General features: G+C 41.2%; 2 protein-coding genes across 21 annotated transcripts in view; both read left to right on the forward strand.

The window, feature by feature from the left end:
• KIF1A (kinesin family member 1A) overlaps positions 1-3,890 on the forward strand; it is a 125,101-nt gene extending 121,211 nt beyond the window's left edge. For 15 of the 16 annotated variants that reach the window (XM_054982324.1, XM_054982330.1, XM_054982331.1 and 12 more), the window contains 3 exons: positions 2,279-2,471; positions 3,504-3,622; positions 3,848-3,890. In XM_054982324.1, coding sequence (XP_054838299.1) covers positions 2,279-2,471; positions 3,504-3,622; positions 3,848-3,890 — 355 coding nt within the window. The remainder of the gene's footprint in view (positions 1-2,278; positions 2,472-3,503; positions 3,623-3,847) is intronic. The other variant, XM_054982341.1, reaches the window with a different exon arrangement.
• A 10,225-nt stretch (positions 3,891-14,115) lies between these two features.
• Positions 14,116-23,074, forward strand: ILKAP (ILK associated serine/threonine phosphatase). 5 transcript variants are annotated; one of them, XM_054983998.1, is made up of 12 exons: positions 14,116-14,209; positions 14,953-15,015; positions 15,585-15,641; positions 17,024-17,143; positions 18,256-18,382; positions 19,385-19,491; positions 20,313-20,406; positions 20,799-20,886; positions 21,335-21,456; positions 22,075-22,194; positions 22,323-22,404; positions 22,792-23,074. In XM_054983998.1, exons 1-12 carry the CDS (start codon positions 14,158-14,160, stop codon positions 22,930-22,932), a joined length of 1,173 nt encoding a protein of 390 aa, XP_054839973.1. In that variant the 5' UTR covers positions 14,116-14,157; the 3' UTR covers positions 22,933-23,074. The 5 variants fall into 5 exon arrangements, with proteins under 5 accessions (XP_054839973.1, XP_054839974.1, XP_054839977.1 ...); XM_054983999.1 differs by having other exon boundaries at positions 17,024-17,137; XM_054984002.1 differs by lacking the exon at positions 22,323-22,404.
• The last annotated feature ends 696 nt before the right edge of the window (positions 23,075-23,770 follow it).

A 23,770-nucleotide genomic window follows, 5' to 3' on the forward strand; every position in this document is an offset into this window, starting at 1 on the left:
ATAAACTTCATTTACAAAATGAAACATAGGAGTGAATGATTTTAAAACTTAAAAATAAAATGTGGTTAAACAGGGAATAGTTCTTGTATCAGAACAGGTTTGGAATCGGCCACAATATCTCTGCTGCCTCTCTCAGCAGAGTCAAAAGCCCTTCTCCCCCAGCAGCTCCCCAAAGCTTCTCTGTTCAACAGACATTAACTCTCATTGGCCCAGCATTCCACCCGCTCCCATTGGCTGTCTTTCAGGAGAAGTAGAGCTGGAGCCAATCCTGTCCCTCATATCTTCTTCCTGAAGATCTGTCGTCCAGCTGCTTCTCTGCTGCCTCTCTTTCTCGCTGCTGCTCTTCACTACAGGTCAAGCTACAAGTGACGAAGGACACTTGAACAGCAAGTGAGACTCACAGGTATTCCTCCCTGTTCACTTGCGCTCCACTCGATCACATAGTGTTCAAGCGCAAGTGGAGCGCAAGTGAACAGGGAGGAATACCTGTGAGGGCCAAACTACAAGTGACGAATGACACAGGTTGGACACTTGTCAGCTTTCCTCAAGTTTTGATGGGAAATGTAGGCAGCTTGGCGGAATGTTGGACAAGTGACAGTTGAAAAGTCCATTGGACAGCAGTTGGAGAGCCAAGCTGCAAGACTAGGATGCCTACATTTCACATCAAAACTTGAGGGAAGCTGACAAGTGTCCAACCTGTGTCATTCGTCACTTGTAGCTTGGCCCTGAGTCTGTTCACTTGCTGCTCAAGTGTCCTTCATCACTTGTAGCTTGGCCCTACCACTTCTAACCGCTCTCCCTAAGGCAATATTTCCCAACCAGCTTTCCAAAGGACATCATCGGGTTCCACAAGAAATAAAAAATTGGAAATACTTTGAAAAATTCCAAATATCCTTCCTATTGATGTTATTAAGGTTATATTAGCTCACACACAGAGAGCAGCTCTTTACAAATAAATACAAATAAATTTTCTTGACAATAATTTAGCAGTAATTGAATTGCACTCCCAACTATCAGCTTTTTCTGACCTGTAAACGTTTTCATGGGTAAAGGGTTCCTTGGGATTTGAAAAATTAATTTAGCGGTTCATCCATGGAAAAAATGTTGGGAAACACTGTCCTAAGGTTCCATCCAATCAGCTACTGACACTTGTTCAAGCCTTGCTTCTTATTGTGTCTGGAATCCAGTCTTTAGGAGCCCCCTCAAAGTATCCCTCCTGATAGAAAACCTATTCTGAGCCCAAAACCTCTTCTTTAATGACCTTTTAACCTCACCTTAGCAACAGTTACTTGTTTCACCAACTGAAAATACATGGTAACAATCTGAAACCCTTCTGCTATCCCATTACAGAACCTCTATACATAACCAAAACAACGTTATTACAAACAAGATTGCTTTTTCTTTGTGGAGAACTCATTTTTTCACATCAGGCAGGGTGGAAGGGTAGGTCAAGTGTTCTAACTGCCTCTCACGGTGCAGAGAGAAGATGGGGAGCTTTGCGGGGGACGGGGGGTGATAAATAACCACAGGACAATCCGTGGTGTATTTGTCCCAGAATTCTTCCGTAGATTTCTGGTCTAGGCAGTGCAGTCTCTTGAGCTAAGGATGGGAACTGCATCTCTTCCACAAGATTCTGTGCTTACATCATCCAAATTATGGTGGACCACAGCAGGTTTCCTTAAGGATCCACTTTAGTTATTTCCCTTTTAGCCACTTTCAAGGATTTCCTCAATGGAGCAGAGGCAAATCTAACTCTCTAGTACTCTTCAAATATTTGTTCTGCGTTTTCACTAAACTTATGTGGAGGAGAGTTGCCATCCAAAGTCCATGCATTCAGCAAAACTTTGGTAGTAGTGTGTTGTGTTCACTAGATGCCTCCATGAAGTTACAACTCTGATTTTTGCAACATTCTTGATCTCATGGAGGAGTCTGTGCATATATGCTTGTATGTATGTAGGAGCTTACTGTGTATGCTCAGCTGAATGTGCAAATGTCAGGAGGCCGACTCGCCTCTGTATCTGAACTCTCAGCCATGGTGAAGCATGTTGCTAAAAAATAGCATCTCACTTCCTATGCACCTCTCTCTGCGTGGAAAGAATCCCCATGCAAGGTGAGAGAAAGTAAGCCAGAAATTTATATGCAAAACCATCATTTAGGATTTCATTTGTGTGTCAGAAGTTTGAACAGATTAGAGGATCTTGACCTGAGGCAAAATTATGGTATTATTTAAAATGTTTATACCATTACAAAATATAATACCAATGTGTCTCTTCTACAGCCCCATTGTCTCCAGAAAAGGTTACCTACATTTCCTGGAACCCCACACAAATGGCTGGGTGAAACGCTACGTAGTTGTGAGACGCCCGTATGTCTACATCTACAACAGTGACAAGGACTCTGTGGAGAGGGCTGTCCTAAATCTCTCATCAGCTCAGGTGGAATACAGCGAGGACCAGCAGGCAATGCTGAAAGTAAGAACAAGATCATGGGTTATGCAAAACAAGACAGCGACAACTATAGCCCAAGGCTATAATTAAATTAATAAATTAATACATAATAAAAAGGCTGATCTAAGAAAAGAAGGGATCACAGCAATGGCTAAAGGCCAATGAAAATGAGAAGTACGGGGAAATGAAGGAAAATAGATGGAAGAATCTTAGGACCAAATGTATTGTTTAGTCTGGCCCTAAGAAGTGTGACAAGAACTGTTGCTAAATAGGCTATACCTAGGCCATCTTTGGTTCCACACTATGTTACTTAAGGGGCATTTCACTTCATACTTTCAGTGTCTAATCCCCTTCACACATAATGAGTTAACTAATCAGTATAGACCTAATTATACTCAGAAACCATGCTGAATATACATAGAAATGCCGTAAAATTTTGCAGAAATTGCAGTTCGTGCCAAAGCCTCCAATTTAGTCTATCTTGTGAGCCTGGAAGGGGTTTGACTTGCCCTTCATAGATTTAAACGTGGTTCACAGGACATCATTTTTCTCTTTTACACTCAGCCACAGTTTAACTTTGCCCTGCTGTTGAGAGCTAGAAGTCTACTATTTTTTCCCAAGGCATTACTGGCACTGCTGTCCTGAGGAGGAATTGTAGGAAGACATTATTTAAGAGCGCTCAGATCCTGATCTCTTGCATAAATTCTTTAAAGACTGATTCAAGCTTTACAAAGTTTTGGTGTCCTCCACATAGCTGCCATGAGGACTTTAAATCAATAAGCATTGGCAGTTCCATGCTTGGAACTTAATTCTCAGACTTTTATATTTGCAAAATATTGTGTGCATAAATATTTACATTTCTGAAAGTGGAGACTGCTATAGCATGAATAGTCTCAACAGCCCCAGATTATAGGTTTGAAACAGACCAAATGTAGGTTCTGGGACCATCAGATTTGGACAGTAATATTGCCATGCGTTAAATTCTCTTGTATACCCCACTGTACCCTATTACTTTGTTGCTCATTCTTAATTGCAATGTTTTTTCTCCCATTTTAGACACCCAACACATTTGCGGTGTGCACAGAGCACCGTGGAATCCTACTACAGGCAAGCAATGACAAGGATATGCATGACTGGCTGTATGCATTTAACCCTCTCCTGGCTGGATCAATAAGGTGAATAATATCTTAACAGCCATGCTTCTGCAGCAAGAGCAACATTCAAAGCGGAAAGACTGCGATGAGCATCCCTGCCCCAAGTTAAACAATGCTGAGTCTCCCTGGTCTAGCTCAGAGGCTTGTTCCAGGTCTCTCTGAAGTGGTCTGGAGGATAGTTCTGCCTCTGCTTTATTTCCTTCCCCCAGTACTTTTATTTTTCTTCTCTCTTGTTTTCTCCCACAGATCCAAACTGTCTAGACGAAGAACTGCCCAGACAAGAATTTAGCCTCAAAACATTCCCACCCCACCCCAACTTTCAAACAGGATCAAGATCATGGATGCTCTCTGAAGGGACCCGTCTTAAATTTGGATCTCTCCTGTCCTCCATTCCCCCAGAGGCTACTCCATGGAGTTAAAAGTTACAGCTTCATTGGCAAAACTCATTCAGATGGTACCTTTAGTCTGGTACTCCCTGGCTATGATGAATTCTTGTGCACATGTGATCTTCTACCCACCTCTGTACTGGGTGACTTAGGTAACATATGACCAGTAACAAAGCAAGAGCTTTTTTAATTATTATTTTTTTATTTTTAAAGCAACAATTTCAAGAGGCAGGAATTTGCATAAGCTTGAAAGGTACAAATCATGTAGAATTATTATTGAAAGGAGGTTAAAGTTATAGGGTTGTATAGTGATCATTCATAACTTATTGACATTTTCAAAACTACTTACTTGTGCAAGAAAGTGTAATATGAAATTATATTTATAAAGTATTTATTTCTCTTTATGTCACTGAAAAATGTACATTATGTTTATTTCTCACATTTATGTGCATACATTATGTATCATCCCATTTTTGGTAAAGAAAAACATGTAGAGTGAGCCAGTGGAGCAAAAGGAGAGGGGCCCATATGTCATTCTGAGATGTTACATTTATGATGTTTTATCTTTGGCTGCTTTTTTTTTTTACAGTGTAATCCTATGCAGTTACTCCAGTCTAAGACAATTGCTTTAGACTGGAGTAACTCAACACAGTGTTGCTCTGTTAGGAGCAATCATGCTATCTATAAGAAAGTCCCATGTTATGGGCCTTAGTTATGGGCCTTAGTTACCAAGTTGGTTATTGTTTTACATCAGCCTACTGTCAACTGCATGTGTGTGAACATTCCCTCACCTTTTTTAAAAAAAATGAAAAGCAGCTTCAGGAGGCTATAATCTAGTGTGAAGTTACTTGTTTCTTTTCCATGAAGGCCCATATCTTTTTCCTGTGGGAGACAAAGTAAGAGGGAGTTGATTTTGAGTAAGAAAATGGCCACATCATTCTACCACTCTTAGCCTCTTTAGGCTGCTTTTCATTTTTTAAAAAAGCCAGGAGACTGTTGCATGCATTAAGTAAGTTGTGTTTTGTCAGAGAGAAGCATGTGCTCTTCCCAGCGCTGGGACCCTGGTAACAGCAGTCGGTGTCTAAATAAACATGAAGACTTTAATTAATTTTTTTAAAGACAAAACAATTGTTAGGGTTTAGGAGAGATATGTCTATGGAGGAGATGGGGTCAGAATGAGGAAAGTGCCAAACTAGATGTGAAAAGGGGGATTCGTGGATATTTATTGACATGTCTGGTATTAACAGAACATAGAGCATGTGGATGCCAGGTGCTAAAACTGCCCTCTCCCCTTTCTTATCTTGCTGTATTTTTTCCCAGCCCCGTTCCAATGCAAAGTGGACCAGGCTGGAAGAAAAACACAGAGCAATGGATCTAAGCTAAGAGACAAATGCTTTTCCTGATTTAAAAAAAAAAAGATCCAGAAACTTTCCATTTGAGTTGACAGGCACATGAACAAACCCAAAGATCTCCCCTGCTTTCCCTCAGTCATATCTGATTTGAACTTCAGAGACTACATCTTTATATTCCTACTCACCAAACTGGGAATCGACCTCTCTTGTGCTGTGTACTCTTTTGTCCTGTCCTGCAGGGCTAGGCAAATTCTCAGAGGACTCATCAGTATCTTATATACACACACAGATTCTTTTTTGTATAGCCCAAGATGCTAAGTATGTGTTCTCTCTGGTTAATGAGTTGCAGTTGATATCATGCCCTGCATTTCTATAAATAAGCATTTACAGAGAAAAATTTGTACAGAGATGATGTAGCTTCTTTTGAGCTGGCAGGATGCTGTAAAAGTCATAAATTAAACTATTTTGGAGGAGACATTTATCTCTCAGACTATGCCTCATATGATAGTTTTGTGAAGACCTGTCTGGGATCAAATGGCACAGAGTTTTCCCACCTAATCAATCAAAATGCATACTATCCACATTTTATTTTTTGGCAAAGAGTCTCTTTTGAGACAATAGGAACAATATCAAGTCCCTTACTAAGACAAGAAATAAATTGATGAGCTGTGCCTATTGGCAGGAGTGGGAAGGGGAATATTTGTGGTATATTTCAGTTTCAGCCACAATGCCTGTTGCTGGGTATGTACGTGTGCTTTGTCTTCATTTTGAAAATTGCTTAATGGGTGTGCATGCTATCAGTGGGACTTGAATGAATGAATGAATGAATGAAACACAACACAAAAGGTTTAAAATGGTAAAACTTTATTTCCAGCAGGAAGGAAAACCTTATTTGGGATCAGTATTTTTTTTAAATAGATGAGCATTATTCTTTGGCCTGATACAGTCTGCAAATAATTTTTTTAAAAAAATATAAAATAAAAATGTTAGAGTAAAATTCAAACTTCATTAAATGCTCACAGTCTGAGATGGTTTTCTTTTGTGTGTTGTACAGCTTCTACAGCCCCTCAAGATGAACGTACAAGAGTTGGTCAAGTTATATTTTTATTTCTCTTGTATCCCCTTGATCTACCCTCCCTGTCTACAAAATGAGGAGAAAAGACCTTGGTGGAGACCATAAGTCACTTTAAATTTCTAACCAGGGCCACAGATTCAGGTGTCATCTAATGAACATTTAGTTTTGTTTCTTGCATTCTACTTAGATGTAGCACTGGCTGAAATAACTGGAAACAGTTCCATTGACCTCACTGAGCACTAGATCAGAGTGGCTGACTACAGTACTTTTATGAACATAATTCATGGTCATCTAGCATATGACAGCTGAAACCCAGATTCTTTAAATGTCCTGAGTTATTGCTATAATACTTTAAAGTTCTAAATGTAAATCTGCAGACAATTTAAGGAAAGCATCTGAATTTCTGTCTATTAAAAAATTAGATTTTAGATGTAACCAGAAGAAGCTCATTGGTACTAGAGATGCGCACGAACCAAAATACGAATCAAAGTTCGTGATGAACTAGGCCGGTTCATGGTTTGCGAACCAGTGGTTCGTCAAAGCCCATTTCTGATGAACTGCCACGAACTTTAGGCTGGTTTGTTTGTTTCATTTTTTGTTTTGTCACTGCAGACAGCCTGGTACCGATCAATTAGTTTCCTAGGCAACAGGGGATGGACTTCCTGCAGACCTTCTGCTGACCTGGAAGTGGGCTTCTGCTGGCCTGGAAGTGACGGTTTGCTGAACTGGATGTGACGTTTTCATGAACCAAATGAACTAGTTCATGAACCGGGGTAGGTTCGTGAAAGTTCGTAGTTCATGAAATGCAACGAACCATAAACTGCACGGTTCGTTTTTTTCCAGTTCGTGCCCATCTCTAATTTGGAAACTGGAAAGCTTTCAGAGTTTGATAGAATTAGGTATTAGGTGTGTGTGTGGTGCTCTCAAGTCAGAATTGATTTATGGCAACCCCTAGTGGGGTTTAACATGGCAAGAGACTATCAGAGGTGGTTTGCCATTGCCTGCCTCGGCAACCCTGGTCTTCGTTAGCGGTCTCCCATCCAATTAGTTTTTTAAAAAATTTTTTAATCCAAATTTAATACAAGAAATGATAAAACCGTACAATACAAACAAGAAAGGGATTAAAACTAAGCCATAAAAGACATTATCAAAACCACTCTTGGCAAATTGTTAAAAACCCAAGAATTACAATAAACAAGCATTTAAACTTTGTTGCATTGGGGGAATTACTTCTTTGGCATTTAAAACATCTAAAATTGGTTTCCATATTTCATCATATTCAAATAAAGGGACTGCCATATGCAAGTTCCCAAAAAACGGATTATGCATAATCCTACCCATCAAATATTGCTCCCAGATTTTCTGATACCATTTTTTTAGCAATGGGCCTTTGAGGGATTTCCAATTCCCAGCAATGACCAGACAAGCAGAGGCAACTGATATCGAGACAAGACATCTGGTATTCCTATCTAACACAGAGTTGGGCCAAAAATCCAATAGGAAAAATTCTGGAGTATGGCAGCAAAAGACCCATCATGTTGAATATCTCTTTGTGAACCACTCTCCAAAATTCCTGAACAAAATGGCATTCCCACCACATATGTAGGGTCATGCCTTCCTGCTTGCAAGATCTCCAACACAGAGAGCTCAATAACCTGTTCATCTGATTCAATTTATGTGGTGTTAAAAACCAATTGGACAGCAGCTTGTAAAATTGGAGTATAATATTCCTACAACTAGATTTGTTGGAAGGGGAATTCCATATATGTTTCCAATCAGATTCCGAGATAACCAGTTTTTTCCCAATCAGATTCCAAGATAACCCGGGTTTTTTTGGTATAGCAGAGGGTCTTTATGTATCACCCTTAATAATAATTTGTAAAGGGTTGAAATCCTACCCTGTTTACCATCTTCCCCATTCCAAATCATTTCCTCAAAAGGAGTTAGGGGCTGAAGCAAATCCTTGGACCTGATCAGCTTGGTGAACTCCCATCCAATTAGTAACCAAGGCTGACCTTGCTTAGCTTCTAAGATCTGATGAGATCAGTCTCACATGGGCTATCCAGGTACTGAGGTATTTATGCCTTTTGAAGATCTGTCCCTGTAGGCTGCCTCTATTTTCAACTGGGGGTCCAGAAATACCGACATATATAAAATCCGTAATTTTCAGTCAAAATCAGGACTTTTAAAATGCTTTATTTCTTTATATCCATTTAAAGTCTCTTAGCTGTTACATCATGACATTGGCAATGAATGAAGAAGTTATGTCAGTATCTTTCCTTGGCTGCTTTTATTTGATTTAGAATAGAAAACAAAAATGTGTCTAATTCCTGCATTACAAATAAGGAAGGTGGGGTTTGGAAGGGCTGTGTTGTAAGGAGCATGGCTTAGGTCAGCCAGCCTGAAGACCATGTTTCTGATGGGATGCTTTGTTAGACTGAGATCAGTTGTAATGATCTATGTTGCTGGGGCCAGCAAACCCACAGACAACATAACGGAGTTTAGGATTAAAGACTTGACCCAAAGTCCCTAAATAAAAATCAATGGGAATTTCTGAATGTGGTCTTGAAGTGACTTAAATTTATCATCTTTGAATTCATAACTGACAATACCTTATTTATCATCTATCTAACAAATACAACTCCTGCTACTGTGGAGATCCTTAGAACCTTGTGAAAAATAGTTACAGAAGTTATTACAATGTTATTTTTATAATCCTGCATTTCATTTTACTCTTCCTCTCTACTGCTGAGATTACTGTTTCATTCATTGCCAAATATTAAATCGCCAATATATTGGTACACTAGACCTATCAATACCTGAGAAGATACTCCTTTGATTATAGATCCAGAGGAGTTAGCCGTGTTAGTCTGTAGTAGCAAAATCAAAAAGAGTTCAGTAGCACCCTGGACTTGTTTAATTGATCCTCTCTACTACATTTAAGATGGAAAGATTTTTAATACTAAATCATTAGTTTCAGTAAGAGCTGAGGTCTTTGTCAGGAGAAAAAAGATTCATAGAGTTTCTGAATTACACATATTTGGGGAAGTCTTGCAAATAAACCTATTCAAAAGAATGAACTTTCAACTCTATGCTGTTTCATAGAACCATCATGTTGATCCCACTGGACTAGTGAGATAAAACAGTATCATAAAAAAGAAACATGATCCAAAAGAGAAACATGATCCAATAAATGCATTGGTGACAGCCTGGTCTTCCATAACTGCATAAGGGGCAAAACTCATTTGTTTACATCCAACTCTCTCTGTTCCATTAAATGAATGGCTGTAGACAAGGAATTCACACAAAAGAGTGAATCTCTAAATGGTTCTCTCTCTAAATGGTCAACTCTAAATGGCCCTCTGTCAAAAGGACGGCAGGTTTTTGTTTGCATAATGTGTATTCTTGTAAATCGTTGAAAGCGTTGCCGTACACGTAGATGAACAAGAGTGGAGACAGCAGTTAGCTGGGGACTGGGGTGCTTGCTTACCCTACTGCACAACTCGAGACATTGAAATGTCTGATATGCTCTTACTATCTCTCTGTCGTGTATCTAATGATCTGTATGAAGGATCTTTGTCATTCATGAGCTGTGACTCATTATCAAGATCCTATTGTATAATAAAGGAGGTTGTGGTTAGTTTAATTTTTTTAAATTAATCTTATTTTGCCTGTGCTTCCATTGTCTAGTTTGTCCACATGAATTCTTCCTGTGACATCATCTCTAAGTGCTGGGAGACCATTTCTCTTGCTTTGTATATATGTGATTGCTGTGGGCACACCCTTTACCACTGTATAAATAACGATACTGAAGTAACAAGTCTAGTTTTCTTGATGTCTTAAAATAATGAGTGTTGGAAATAGGGTCTTAATACTGTTTGTGTACACTTAAGGCATTGTTCAGTTAAAGAAATAAATGTGGCATTTATGCAAATACTGGACTTCTTCCTTGTTCTCTTTCTTAAACAAATGTGTCTTGCTAATGAAAACAATTTTTTTTTCAAAAGTTCTGTAATCTAGAAATAATACAAATTTGTATTTTTTTATTTATATTTCATTAAAATCTTTATACCCCTCTTTTCTTCCCAAATGGACCCAAAGTGCATTACAGCATCATTCTACCCTCTTCTGTTTTAGCCTCACAATAATAACCCTGTGAGGTATGTAGACTAAAAGAAAGTGACTGACCCAAGGTCATGCACTGAGTTTCCGTGGCAGAGTGACAATTCAAACTCGGATCACGCAGATCCTAGTTTGACACTTTTTCCAGCCCATGAGGCAGCTTTCTCTAAAGGGTTGTATATATCAGAATTTTCCTCTCATATCTAGGATGACGAACTGGAACTGTACATGAAACTGTTTTATTCTGCCCCTGTTGACCCTACCAAATGTGTGAAAAATGTTGCCCTCTAATTGTTTTTAAATGCTGTATGCAAGGGATTTTACATTTTAGTAATTCTTATTATACATAACCCCCCAGCTATAGCTGTAGCACATGTACTCTGTAACTATGACGCTGTTCCTGAGAAAAGGCGCTAACATGACCTATGGAGGGGTTGGGCTGAGCGTTAAAATAAACTTCTGGTTCCTGGACTATTTTCTAGAAAACAGAACATCTCCCCATCCTAAACTTATTCCAAGCAGTTCTTAAGGCCAGATAAAAACATGCTGATGCTAAACTATGTCAAGGCCCCATACCATTAACCATCAGATATTGGCTGTATGTGGATCACCTGTTGGGAAGGAGGAACTTCTGGATTCAGTAATCCAGCTTCTAGCTCTCTCAGCCCCACCCACCTCACAGGGTGTTTTGTTGTGGGGATATTAATAACATACCTTGTAAACCACTCTGAGTGGGTGTTAAGTCATCCTGAGGGGCGGTATATAAATCGAATTATTAATGCACAGAACGCAGTGATACCCAACCAAGGGGACCCAGCCAGAAAAGCCCCCAAATTCTCCAACTACACGTACAAGACTTTATGAATCCCCTAAAATCACCAGCAACTGTGCACAGGAGGAGTAAAATGGCGAGGTTCCAGTAGCTCTCTTAACAGCCCCTGAGCACTTCCAAGCAGACAATAGAGGGAAGCTGCCTAGCTTAACTTGGGTCTATCTAGAGGCTCTCATATCAGCTTCCTCCCTGCTTGAAATTTGGGCAAGTCTCCAGAATTAGGTTTTCTGATAGACTTAATGCAGGGCCAGATCTAGCAGGTGCTCAGCCTTATCATAAACCCATCCTCCTCCTGAAGACAGCCATCTGTCACTCTGGGCCTCACCCTATCACCAGCACATTCCAGATCATGAACATCTGTATTAGTTGCCAGAACTATCCTGAACGTTCTCCCACTTGACAGTTAACTTTAACTCACCCAAAAGAATTCAAAATTTTTGACTCCAACCCAATCCTGAGCAAGGAGCATCTTGATCGTAGCATTACCAGCATTTTTACAATATAGAGTGTCTCTACACAAGACTTCTGATACTTCAGAAGTCTTCACGTGTTAGGAGACAATGCTAGCTGAGAAGCATAGTTTTAAATGACAGAGCCAACAGAGATTGCTCCAGAGGGGACAGATTTTCTCACGGTCCTCCACTACCTCTGGCGTGCTGGACTGTCTCCCCTTATGGAGACTTTGCCTTGCCAAGGCTCATTAATTTAAAGTTTTAAGCAGCGAGGGTGGCAGGGTAAAGGCTCAGGAAGGGGAGACAGTCCAGCTTGCCAGAGGTAGTGGAGGACCGTGAGAGAATCCATCCCCTCTGGAGTGATATCCGCCGGCTGTTTTTTAAAACTACACTTCCCAGCTAACAGTGTGTCTCCTGGCATTTGATGAACACGCACCCAGGCATCTCATGTAAAGAGAGACTCATAGCCTCCAGAACTTGGCAGCAGTTTTTTCTTATTGTCCAGCTACTGCTCCTATCTGATTTGGCACAGGTTCCTTGGAGACACAAGTAGGTCTCTTTCTCTACAGTCCACTCTTCTGCTCTTCACATTAAGATTCTACAGGATTTCCACATTCTACAGGGCATGTCGTATGCGCTCATTTCCCCCACTTTTGTTTATAGTTTAGGTGTTAAGTTTAGCATTTTCACTGTTTGTGTGTGTGCTTCCAGGAGTGTTTGGATTCTTGTGTGCCTGTCACTATTCCCCAGTTCTATTGGTTTCTCAGTAAGGATTTTGATTTTATTTAGATTTCTGAGTGCTTGTTTCTGGGAATCTCACCACTCCAATAAGAGGCACTGCCTAGATCCAAGACATCAGTATACATAGCCAAGATCCCATAATTTGCAGTTACACGTGTCTGTACTTGACATGCTAGGAAGAGGGATGCCTCAATAGTCAGGGGGCAGTCAGGTGTAGAGTATTTGGGTAACAGCGGAAGCACCACACTGTTCCTGGAACAGGGCAAATGTGCAATTCTAGTGACACACAGATACCACTGTGATACTCCTTCCAAAAACAAGAGTCAGAAAAAGCAGTCCTGGGTGAATGTGCTATAGAGCAATGATTCTCAGAGGTCTCATGAGTTTTATGGTTTACTTTATTTATCATCAACCTTCCTTGCTGTGACTGAAGACGGATGCTTGGGGAAGCCACCATTTAGACAGCCCAGCCAGCAGCACAGTCTTTTCATGTGTATTTGGACTGGGGGAGGGGGGGCTTCTACCAAAGTTCTAAGCCAAACTTGAAGCAGGACAAGTTTGTGTGGAAAAACCAACAGCCATGCAAGGAGCCGGAATGCCAATACACAGTTATTTACACTAACAGTTAGTGGCTGACTGTAAAGATATTGTTCAAATCAATTATAGTTGGTTGTGTGGTAGGTATGGCCCACGGGAAACCCAGCAAACCTTTATGGCTGAGCAGAGACTTGAACCCAGATCTTTTCAGGTAAAATCAGTATTTTCCACTAGCCACTACTGGTTCAATAGGTTAATTTTGAGGAAGCAAATCCCACTGAACTCGGAGTTGCTTTCCAACAACATGCACAGGGAGAAATTAATTTGCTCTTAAAAGCTCAGAAGCTCCGCTGCCAGAAAATGGGATTTTTCTCACCCTATGGTATCTCCAGCGTCTTAGGGGACTTTCAAACGTAACAGTAGCCCCTCTAAGTTACAGCTTCGATGGGGGCTAATTCAACTGCTACACGCGTTCCAGTCCCGGGGACAGGGACTACAACTTTCCCGCTTGCAACTTTGGTTATAAAGTTTGCAGCAAAAATAATCATAGGCTCCATGCATGTGATGAAGCGGGGCATAAAATAAAAACGTAGTTAAGTTTGCCAGGTGCCACAAGACTGTTCCTTATTTTCAATGCATCTCCGACCAACAGAGCCCTTCCTTTCTGGAGTTCCGAACTCAATCAGCCTCAAACCTTCCTGCAGCCCCACGGTCCATCTGAGCCCCCACCCGTAAAAAGCGGAGCCTGCCCTGTGGAGGACAAGTCCCCTTACGTCAGAGAACGTTCTAGCCCGCCCTTCTCGATGGTTGACCCACGTCTGTTTGATGTTTCGATGACACTAAGGGAAGGCTGTCCTAAGCCACGCCCCAGAAAGTGATTGTCAGGCTTCAGAACCACCCAGAGCCTCTTCATGAATGACGAGTGAAGAACGAACGAAGAGACTTGGTTCCGCCTCGCAGGGTGATTGGCAGCTAGGTCGCCCTCTGCGGAAGGAGGAGGAGGAGGAGGAAGCGGCTTGGGCCGGCCGCCGCCGCCGCCGCTGCCCAGCTTGACGCCGAATGGATCTTTTCGGGGACCTTCCGGAGCCGGCGTCTCAGAAAGCAGCAGCAGGTAAGCGGCCACTCGGACTCCCACCATGGGGTGCAGGCAGAGCCGTGGGGCTTCGGCCGCCGGCCTCGAGGGCTTGGAAGATCTGAGTCTGTGCCCAGGCGCCCTCCTGAAGTGCTGGCCGTGAGGGAGTACGCGCCTGCGCTCGGGGGGCATTCGCACGATCACGCCGGTTCCAGGCGCTGCCGTGCTTGGAGGGCGAGGATTATCCCGCTCTGGCAACACGCATGCGCAGGCGACCCTATCTCGGTTGATGCCCGCGGGCGGACGGGATCGGAGCACAGGGGTGCAAACTCAGGGCGCCGCTGCTTGGGCGCCAGGAACTACAACCCAGCAGCAGCTTTTGTTAGGGCCAACCCAAATGGCACAAACGCCCCGGGCAAGCTTTTGAGTTCTGCAGAACTATTTGTTAGGCTAGGTACGGGTATGATTTCTTAGGCTATGATCTTAAGGCTTAGTCTTAAGATGTGTTTTGGTTAATTTTAATGGTCTGATAATGTGATTTTAGTACATACATTTTAGTTTGTTAGCTACATTTCTGGCCAATATGAGGGCAGAAAGGTGGAATATTAATTTTGTTAAAATATATACATTATATGTGAAATGCTGAGTATAACAGTGATTTCCGTCAGCATTGAGAGGGATGCACAATTTATTCTGGGATGATGAAGTATTTTTCCTAAAGACTTAACTGACCTGTCCCATATGGTCGGTGTATCCTCTAACTATGATCTGGTCTGTTTTAGAGAAAGGAGAGAGAGAGCCTGTGCTTTTTGATGATCTTCCATCTGCTAGCAGTACTGACTTGGGTATGATTTTCTTTCTTTTGTGTGTATTAAAAATACTTATCTATTTCTGACACTTTTTGCTGCATGAGGGTTCCCTATATTAAAATATGTGACTACAGGCCTAACTTCATCTTTGCTGCCATTCTTCAGCTGCACTCAGAAGCAGAACATCCAGGTTTTCTAACCGTTTCTTGGGGGGGAAATCAATGATCATACAAAAGTTGCTTTTCCACAGACTAGGAGGAGGCTTTAGACTGCCTCCTGCTTAAAGGTTGCTCTCAGCCACTGTCTGTTGCTTTTGATTGGACAGCAGAGTGTGTAGAGACAATAGTACAGATTTCTATGATTTTCAGGGCTGAGGTTAAGATAGTATACAATTAAGGAGATCTGTTATTTTTGTTTTTTATTTGTGTGAGTTTTGCTTGCAAAATGTCATTTGCAAACATACTTTAATGTATCTTTATGAAATGCTAATGTTGCTTTAACTCATTTAACATTTTGAAATCTTTTTTTTAACCCATCACAAGCCCTGAGAATGGAGTTAGTGATGTGTGACCTAAGTTCTGGACAGCTGTTCTCTTCTGTTTCAGGAGCAGGAGGCTCTTTACTTTTTGATGATCTCCCACCTGCCAGTAGTGGCAACTTAGGTGAGTGATTGCAGCAGTCTTCATGTTTGTTTTTTTGCCACAGATTGCACTGGCATGGTTTGCCGCATTAGTGCCATGTCGGAAGAGATTTACATGTGCTCAGATCCCGCTCGCATTACATCTCAGATCCCGCTTGCATAAACCAGGGGTTTATCAGATGTTCACATAAAAATTCTTTCAACACTGACATTGGAAAGAAGGTGAAATGTGTTTTCCCATCCTCCCACTGTCTCTTCTGCATATTTTTTAATGATGGTTCACCATCCGGTTGGCACCATTTCGATTATTTTAAAACAGTGCAGCTGCTTTATGTCATCATAGCTTCCGGGGAGAGTAGAATATAAATTCAGTTAAATAATTAAATTAAATAAATGGCTAACTAGGCATCGTGCAGGTGACATAGATGCCTCTATGTCATTATGTTGCCCATCTCATTTGGTTGCACAGGAGTTTCACAGAGTCAGTTTAGAGACAAAAGGGCAACTCTTCCTGTTATTGCTCAGAATGGGCAAATGTTTTTGGTCCTGTACACAGCTTCTTCTGTCACCCTCTGGATAAAAAAGCCCCAGTGGTTGACATAAGTCTCAGTGCAAATTGCCTTTTGGTTCAATCCTAGTTAACCGTGCCCATAAACAGTTGGAAATCAGTTGGACTTTGTTTGACTTTCTCTGGGTTGTGCTGAAAGTCGGGAGTTCCTGGGAATTGCGGTATTGTTTGGGCGGTGTTCTCTTACTGACAGCTTATTCACTAATGTTAGATGTGATGCCATAGTATATGTAATGTAACATTAAACAAACATGCTTTTGGAAATTAGCGCATGTCATTTTCCTTCCATATTTGTTATTGTGCAATTGCACAGTTTGCACTGTTGAAGTTATTCTAGAGAATCATTGCTACGTGCATTTTTATGTGAATGTAAGTCCTCTTGGTTTCTGTGGGACTTACACTAAGTATGGACTTTACTGTAGGTTGCATGCAAATATTGTAACAGAACTCTGAGTAGTCTTACCTTTCTTAAAGAAACATAGCCTTTTGAAGGGATAATACAGAGTGGAGAGATCCTGCACTGTGTCTCCATTCCTCCTGAAGGTTCTTTTCTTCTATTAACAGATAGCCTTTCTTTTAAAAAGTCATTTGCATTTAGATTTTAGTGGCTGAAAGAATGAAACCTTAACTTTAAAAAAGCATAAAAGCTTCATTTGGCTTTGATATTAAATGGAAGACTGGTTGGGGTGGGGGGTGGAGGAAAGGTCTCCACCTAATTGCAGCATCATGAGCAATATGGCTAAAAGAGAAACAGGCAGTGGTCTTGAAAAGGGAGTATTCATTGTAAATGTGAGGACAGTAGGACCTGTAATAATAACAACTATTTTGTTCTCCAGCTTCTCACTCCACAGAGGATGTTTCTGCTCCAGTGAGCCACGGGAAGGGAGTGAAGAGGAGGTCCACTGAGAGAGAGAAGAATGGGAGTGAAGAACTTGTGGAAAAGAAAGTTTGTAAAGGTTTTCAGACAATCTGAAGCCAAATACTTCCATTTTAGTACTGATTTAAATCTAGGGCAAAGCGGAGATGGTTTCCTCAGGACATCCTACTTTTGTGGCCAGATTTGGGAAAGACCCTGGTGGGCAGTTTTTCTAAATAGTTTATCTGTAATAGACGGCCTTCCTTCCCTTCTTAAGATACAGGGCTTCAAGTCCTTTTTACTCATCAATCGCTCAGTTGCCTCTTGTCACATTTTTTTTTTCAGAATCACCGTGTTAGGTTGGCAGTATTCCTACGCTATTGTTTTTTATTTATTAATGTGGTCCTCCACGCAGCTTAGAATAACAAAATAATACCTACAACTGCAAACTCTGAAGGGAAGGGCATTTGGCCATAGTGAACTAGAATCATCACAGTGGAATAGAGATTTGAATGCAGGCCTTCGTGACCCAAACTGAGTATTGTGCCTCTTTGTGCAGTGTGTTTTTGGCATCAGGTACATGGCATCATGCCATGTAGCCTTTCCTATCACTGTGCCACATGACTCCGGTGTATCTACTCGCGTGCTTTAGCCATACAGTGTTTGAATTTCTTCGTTGATCTGAACTAATTTGGAGCATAACAGCCAAAAAGTCACACTGAATTTCTCATTTGAATTGTAATGTGCCTACTGTATAATGGTCTCTCCTTGATTGTAGTGCAGCTGTGTGTAATCCAACTTAGTACTGTCTCAGGATTTGGGAGTGTGACCAACAGGTTTTCTCTCAGTCAAATAGTTTTTTTTTTATTATGTTGTGTTCTGTCTTTGTCTTTTTATTTCTTAGTGAATATTTCTTGGAAGTGTGCTTGTCTCAGAGCTAGCTGTTTTTGTCCAAGTCTTCTGTTTTGTTGCCATCATTATAATCCTCTATTTGTCTTGAAAGGTATACATGTGGTTTATTCATATCAAAGAAACTAGTGTAATTGTCAGAGGATAAATCACTACACACGTGTTCTATGTGAACTAGTTAGAGTATTTCTATTCAAGAATTTTTAGAATACTGTTTCCTATATAAAATGATCATTAATGGGTTTTGTATAAAAGGGGCCTTAAGGATTGAATTGTGCATATACCTTTGCTCTTTCTGTTTAGGCTCTGCAGGTATTCTTGGGCTGAAGGGTTATGTGGCAGAGAGGAAAGGTGAGCGAGAAGAGATGCAGGATGCTCACGTCATTCTGAATGATATCACAGAGGAGTGCAACCCCCTGCCTTCTCAGATGTGAGTCAGAAACTTTGCCATACTCTTAATGCTGGGGCGTGGTTTTCTTCGCACTGTAGTTTTGCTAAGATGTCCTCTGCTGTCACATGCAGCCAAGGATTTATAAGTTGCTTATTCATTTGTGGTCTGATTATTGGTCACTAATTCTGCCTTGCAGTTCTGTAGTTATTTTCTCTCAGTTTCTACCAGCTTCTGCTGCTTCAAGAACTACAGCAGAAAATTGGATCCAAGTTATCTGAATAATGCATCAGAAATAAGCAGCTTTATTTGGGTTCCTTATTAATAAAGACATAGGTGCAGATCCAAAGTGGCATGAGCATAAACTAGCAAGAGGCAAGGAACTTGGGGATTTGTAGACTACCAAGACTAGCTGACTCTTTTCATGGCAACTTTTGCTTTATTGGCCGGGATTTCTGATGTTGATGCTGCTTCTCACATTAACAAATTTCTATGTGGAAGAACTTAAAGCTTGTGAGCAGGATTGTTTTGCATTACATTCTTAGTTTTCTTGAAAATTCCATCATAAAAGTATTTTCAATTTGGTAATGTGTGAAGTGGCTTTGAGGCCACTGGAGCAATGGAAGTGTGAGCTAGGTATAAAGGATGCTCCCCTCTGGATATGTTTTTGTATGGTTTCATAATCTTTGCTGGGAAGAGTATTGGCCCTTTTGAAGGCCTGATGAAATGGAGTAAGGTGTTTAATGATTTTGGTACAGATGCTGAAGTCTTTCTACTGCTGGATTTCTGGGGGGTGCTTCTGGCACTGAAAAATGTGAGTTATTTGTGTATCCTTGTTGTGATTGGGAGTCTCCTGCTGCATCCCTTGTTCACAGGCATTGAGATGCAGCTGTGTCCACAAGATCAGTGGAAAGCTTAATTTGTTCCCAGTTAAAATGAAATGCTACTGATTCTACTTCACCGAAAAGGACAGTCTGAGTAAATTTGGTTTGTTTTCAGTTTTGGAGTGATTTCCAGACTGTCTTTGTGTATCTTCCCTTCCAGTACCCGCATCTCATACTTTGCTGTCTTTGATGGCCATGGAGGAGTTAGAGCATCAAAGTATGCAGCACAAAACCTGCACCAAAACCTGATCAGAAAATTTCCCAAAGGTAAGAGGCTGAGAGAGCCAGCATCGTTCCTTGATGTCTGTTGCTGCAAACTCACTTCCCACCTAAATCAGATTAGTCAGAAGTCACTGAACTTGTGCATAAGGGGTACCCATTAGCTACCACAGTAACTTCTTCAAATTGGCCCATGAGTATAAGTGATGTGTATCTTCATGAATATGGGAAATGAGTGTAATGAAAGTCTTTATCTTGCTTCCTATGTTCATAATTCCTTCAAGAATTATTAGTGGGTAATAGTGGGAGAACTTGGCTTTTTCCAGAATTTTCTTGTAGTGCATAATGCTGGTGAACACGTGCTACCTCACCCTTGTGGGACTCACATACATTCTTACAGTATAGCTTAGGAATTGCATTGCATGTCTTGGTTAGGCAGCCAGATGTTGCTCCCTAATGTTCCACATATATTGTGCGTTGCAACATTTTGCTTGACTGCAAACATGGAGTAGCAGCAAAATTCTGAACTGCACTTGAAGAAAGTGGTAGTAGCTTCATCAGCAGCTATCTCCTCTGCAGGCAAAAATTTTGCTTTACATTCTGAACCAAGATAACATTTCAGCGGGAAAGAGATCCAAGTATTAAATGCTGGGAAAATTTACATACTGAGACAGCAAGCTGTAGCTTTCAGTGCTGTCTCTAGTAGTAAGCAAGACTGAGCCTGATGCTGGGCTTGAATTGTAAAACTCATTGTGATTGTGGAATTAATGAGCTTACTAATGTAAATGTGCTCATTGCATAATATATCATTCTTGTTGTCAAGCAAGTGGGAGAGATGGGTGATTTATTTCTTTGGGATTATGTAACAGGAGAGATACCCAGTGTGGAGAAGACGATAAGAAGGTGCCTTCTGGATACCTTCAAACACACAGATGAGGAGTTTCTCAGACAGGCTTCCAGCCAGTAAGTATAAATGTACCAAGCATACAAGTTTGCGTCCACCAAAGATACAGAACCCACTGTGTTCAGAAAAGGCATGTGGCAACACCCTCATGAGACTGGATCTTTTTACAAAGGTGGGGAGTGGTGTAGGTCTGAATGCTCCCCATGTATCTGCACTTGAAAATTTGGGATGTGTTCTGCCATAGCCTTCTACCCACTATGGGGCAGGAGTTATAAAGCGCATGGAGGCCAGGACTGGTATTCAGGCATGCAAACTCTCACATGGGCTATATCAGTTCAAGCAGAGCAGTTTCTGAACATGGGGGTTATTTCTTAATGTATTGTGCTTTGAATTTTGCCTCTAAGAAGGGTTTATATCACCTTTTGTGCCCTCAAACTTCTGATGCTTGAAGGAAACCTGCCTGGAAGGATGGCTCCACAGCAACCTGTGTTCTGGTGATTGATAATACTCTCTATATTGCCAACCTTGGAGACAGCCGGGTAAGCTCTGCTGAGTCATTGGGTCCAACTTGGGTATGTTTCTTTTTCATGGAATGAGGGTAATCCTTTCCATCAAAAGTTACTGTGGCACAGGCATGCTACAGGCATTTCCTTGCAGTCTGTCCACCAAATGCCCACTGTGCTTCCCCAAGATGGGAGAAAATGCATCTTGGAGCAGCTAGTGCTCCTGTCTGGATTTTCTTAATGAACTCTAGATGGCGCTGTAGATCCAGTTAAATTTAAGTTCCTTCTAAATACAAGCTAATTGCAAGGAAATCCCTGGTGGCCCTGACCATCTCTATATGAGACTGGAAGCATGCAACGCAGTAATCTGCTGAGAACTTGCTATGGGCTTGGTTTCAAGGAGAGTTGCATCCTGCATTCTTCAAAGCAAGAGACTCAGTTGAGCTTGCCGTACTTGCTCACAAGGGTTCTCCTGTCAGCGCAGGCGATTCTGTGCCGTTATAATGAAGAGAGTCAGAAATATACAGCCTTAAGTCTCAGTAAAGAACATAATCCAACCCAGTACGATGAGCGGATGAGAATCCAGAAGGCTGGGGGAAACGTCAGGTAATAAACAGAGGGAAGGCTTGGGAATGAGCAATTAATCTGTTGGGAGGGGTTTTTGAATAGCAGTGATAATACAGATTCCATACCCTTGTGCATATATTCATCCATAGTGTGTCACATACCTGGCATTTGCACAATGCTGCTCTCTGTTTAGGGGTATTTTGTGTTTTGCTGGTGGAAGCCATAATTTTAAACATAGCCTAACATACATATGAAACATCATTGGATAGGTGTGTCTTCTGGCTTTGAAGATGTATTGGTGATGTGCTCTGTGTGTGTTCAGATTTGAGGTTCAGGTCAGGTATCATGAACTAGTGACAAGTACAAACTTAGTTTATTCTCAGGCTTGGGCACTCCCTGCTCCCCCTAATTCAAATTCCTTGTTTAGAAAAGCTTCAGACTTTACTGTAGTGTCTGAACTTGGGCATCTTTAACAAATTGGTTTGTTTCTTCACCACCAGTTAGGATTCTAAACCAGATTGTAGTATGAAGCAGTGTAGGAGGAAAGTTCCTTAGGATACACTCCTGCTTGGTCCTGAGCTGCTTCTCAATTTAGAGAAGACAACTTGAGGTTTAATTTGATGACATACTGATGACATACTTTCCCCACCCTCTTAGGGAAGGTCGTGTTCTGGGAGTCCTGGAGGTGTCTCGCTCCATTGGGGATGGACAGTACAAGCGCTTTGGGGTCATCTCTGTGCCAGATATTAAACGCTGCCAACTTACACACAATGACAGGTAAAACTGAATCTGGCCCAGGAGCGAGAAGAACGCAAGTGGCATACCTGTAAGGGGCCTCAAAAGAAAAGCTATGGCCTTGTCTTTTTAAGGTTCTGGGTAAATTTGGTGATCAATCGCTTTTCTAGGTTTATCTTGTTGGCTTGTGACGGTCTCTTCAAAGTCTTTTCACCAGAGGAAGCTGTGAATTTCATCATGTCTTCGCTGGAGGTAAGGCTTTAACACTGGTGTTGGACCTACCCAGTCATGTGTAAACCAGTACAGTAAGTTAGGACTGGGATTTGGAAAAAGAAGCATTCTCTGCATGCGCTGGCCCTAGGGCTGATTTAATTGTTCTGTTGTTATTTCATCTCCACCACCATAAACTCTAGCAGTAGAAGCCTTTATTTTGCTACTCGTTAAAATATTATACTAGTATGTGTGAGACGGTTGGAGGGGGGTATGCTTTCTGGTGACAAATAAAATTGCCTTCCTGGGACCGTGCAAGTAACTTACTGCGAGCCTGAATTACCATTGTACTTGACTCTTAACCATTCCAAGGGTAAATGGAGAAAACAACCCTGTTCTGTGCCTTGTGTATTTCTCACTTTTCAATAGGACAATACTATCCCAACAAGAGAGGCCAAATCAGCACTTGATGCTAGGTCTGAAGCAGCCTGTAATAGGCTGGCCAACAAAGCAGTGCAGCGAGGATCAGCGGATAATGTCACAGTGGTGGTAGTCCGGATTGAACAGTGATGGAAAACTTGCAGAAATGGTGTCCTTACCAACATGCAGTGAATTTTACGGAACAAATTAGTGTGTCTGTGAGTGTGCGTGTGTCTCTAAGGGTTTGTGGTTTCCTCCCCCTCTGGGTGCTCTTATTTGTAAATAAAGGAGGTTTTTCTAACTGCTCAGATCAGTGCATTGTTTCATAGAATTTAAGCTAGGTAATGGTGTTTCTAAATTAGTGTTTGTCTCTTAGATTCTGAAATATAAGTGTCTGATGTTACTTATTAATGGGTGCAGACATGTTTAAATGCCTTATTAAAATACACACGGGCATTGAAATACGGAAGAGAAGAGTGGTTGGATTTAAGAGCTGTGGACAAACCAATTCATGGCCTCATAATCTTTCAGTCTTTTTACTTACTTGGAGGTAAGTACTCCGATGACAGTCCCACTGACACCAACAGAAAATAGTTATTCTGTCCGCCCAATCCTCTCTCTCTAAGCATACATTTTGCTTAGAGTATGCTACCAGAATCTTCTAATTTGTAATCTACCAGAATCTTCTAATTTGTTAGCTGCTTCTTAGAAAATGGAGCATAAACCAGGGCTGATCTTGAAACCAAATGAAAAAGAATCTTGTTTATGTTTTGACTCAGTCATATCTGTAGGAGCACAGTAAGGCTTGTTAATACAAATTAAAACAAAAAATATAGTTTGGACTGGAGAGTAAAGGATTGATGTACTGAATAATTTGTTCCAAGTGACATTTTAAAAGTTCAAAACTGAAAGCAAGGTGTGAAAACTAGCCGAGCCATAAATTCTGACATTTCCAGTACACTTCTCTTAAAACCATGTGGAGTTTTAC

The sequence above is a fragment of the Eublepharis macularius genome, chromosome 6, assembly GCF_028583425.1.
Source record: "Eublepharis macularius isolate TG4126 chromosome 6, MPM_Emac_v1.0, whole genome shotgun sequence".
Lineage (NCBI taxonomy): Eukaryota > Metazoa > Chordata > Lepidosauria > Squamata > Eublepharidae > Eublepharis > Eublepharis macularius.

Bases quoted from the DNA above. Each gene is read 5' to 3' on its own strand.
- ILKAP (XM_054983998.1), top strand. From the start codon at position 14,158: ATGGATCTTTTCGGGGACCTTCCGGAGCCGGCGTCTCAGAAAGCAGCA. The intron at 15,642-17,023 runs GTGAGTGATTGC...TTTGTTCTCCAG, and splicing joins TGCCAGTAGTGGCAACTTAG to CTTCTCACTCCACAGAGGAT. The intron at 19,492-20,312 runs GTAAGAGGCTGA...ATTATGTAACAG, and splicing joins GATCAGAAAATTTCCCAAAG to GAGAGATACCCAGTGTGGAG.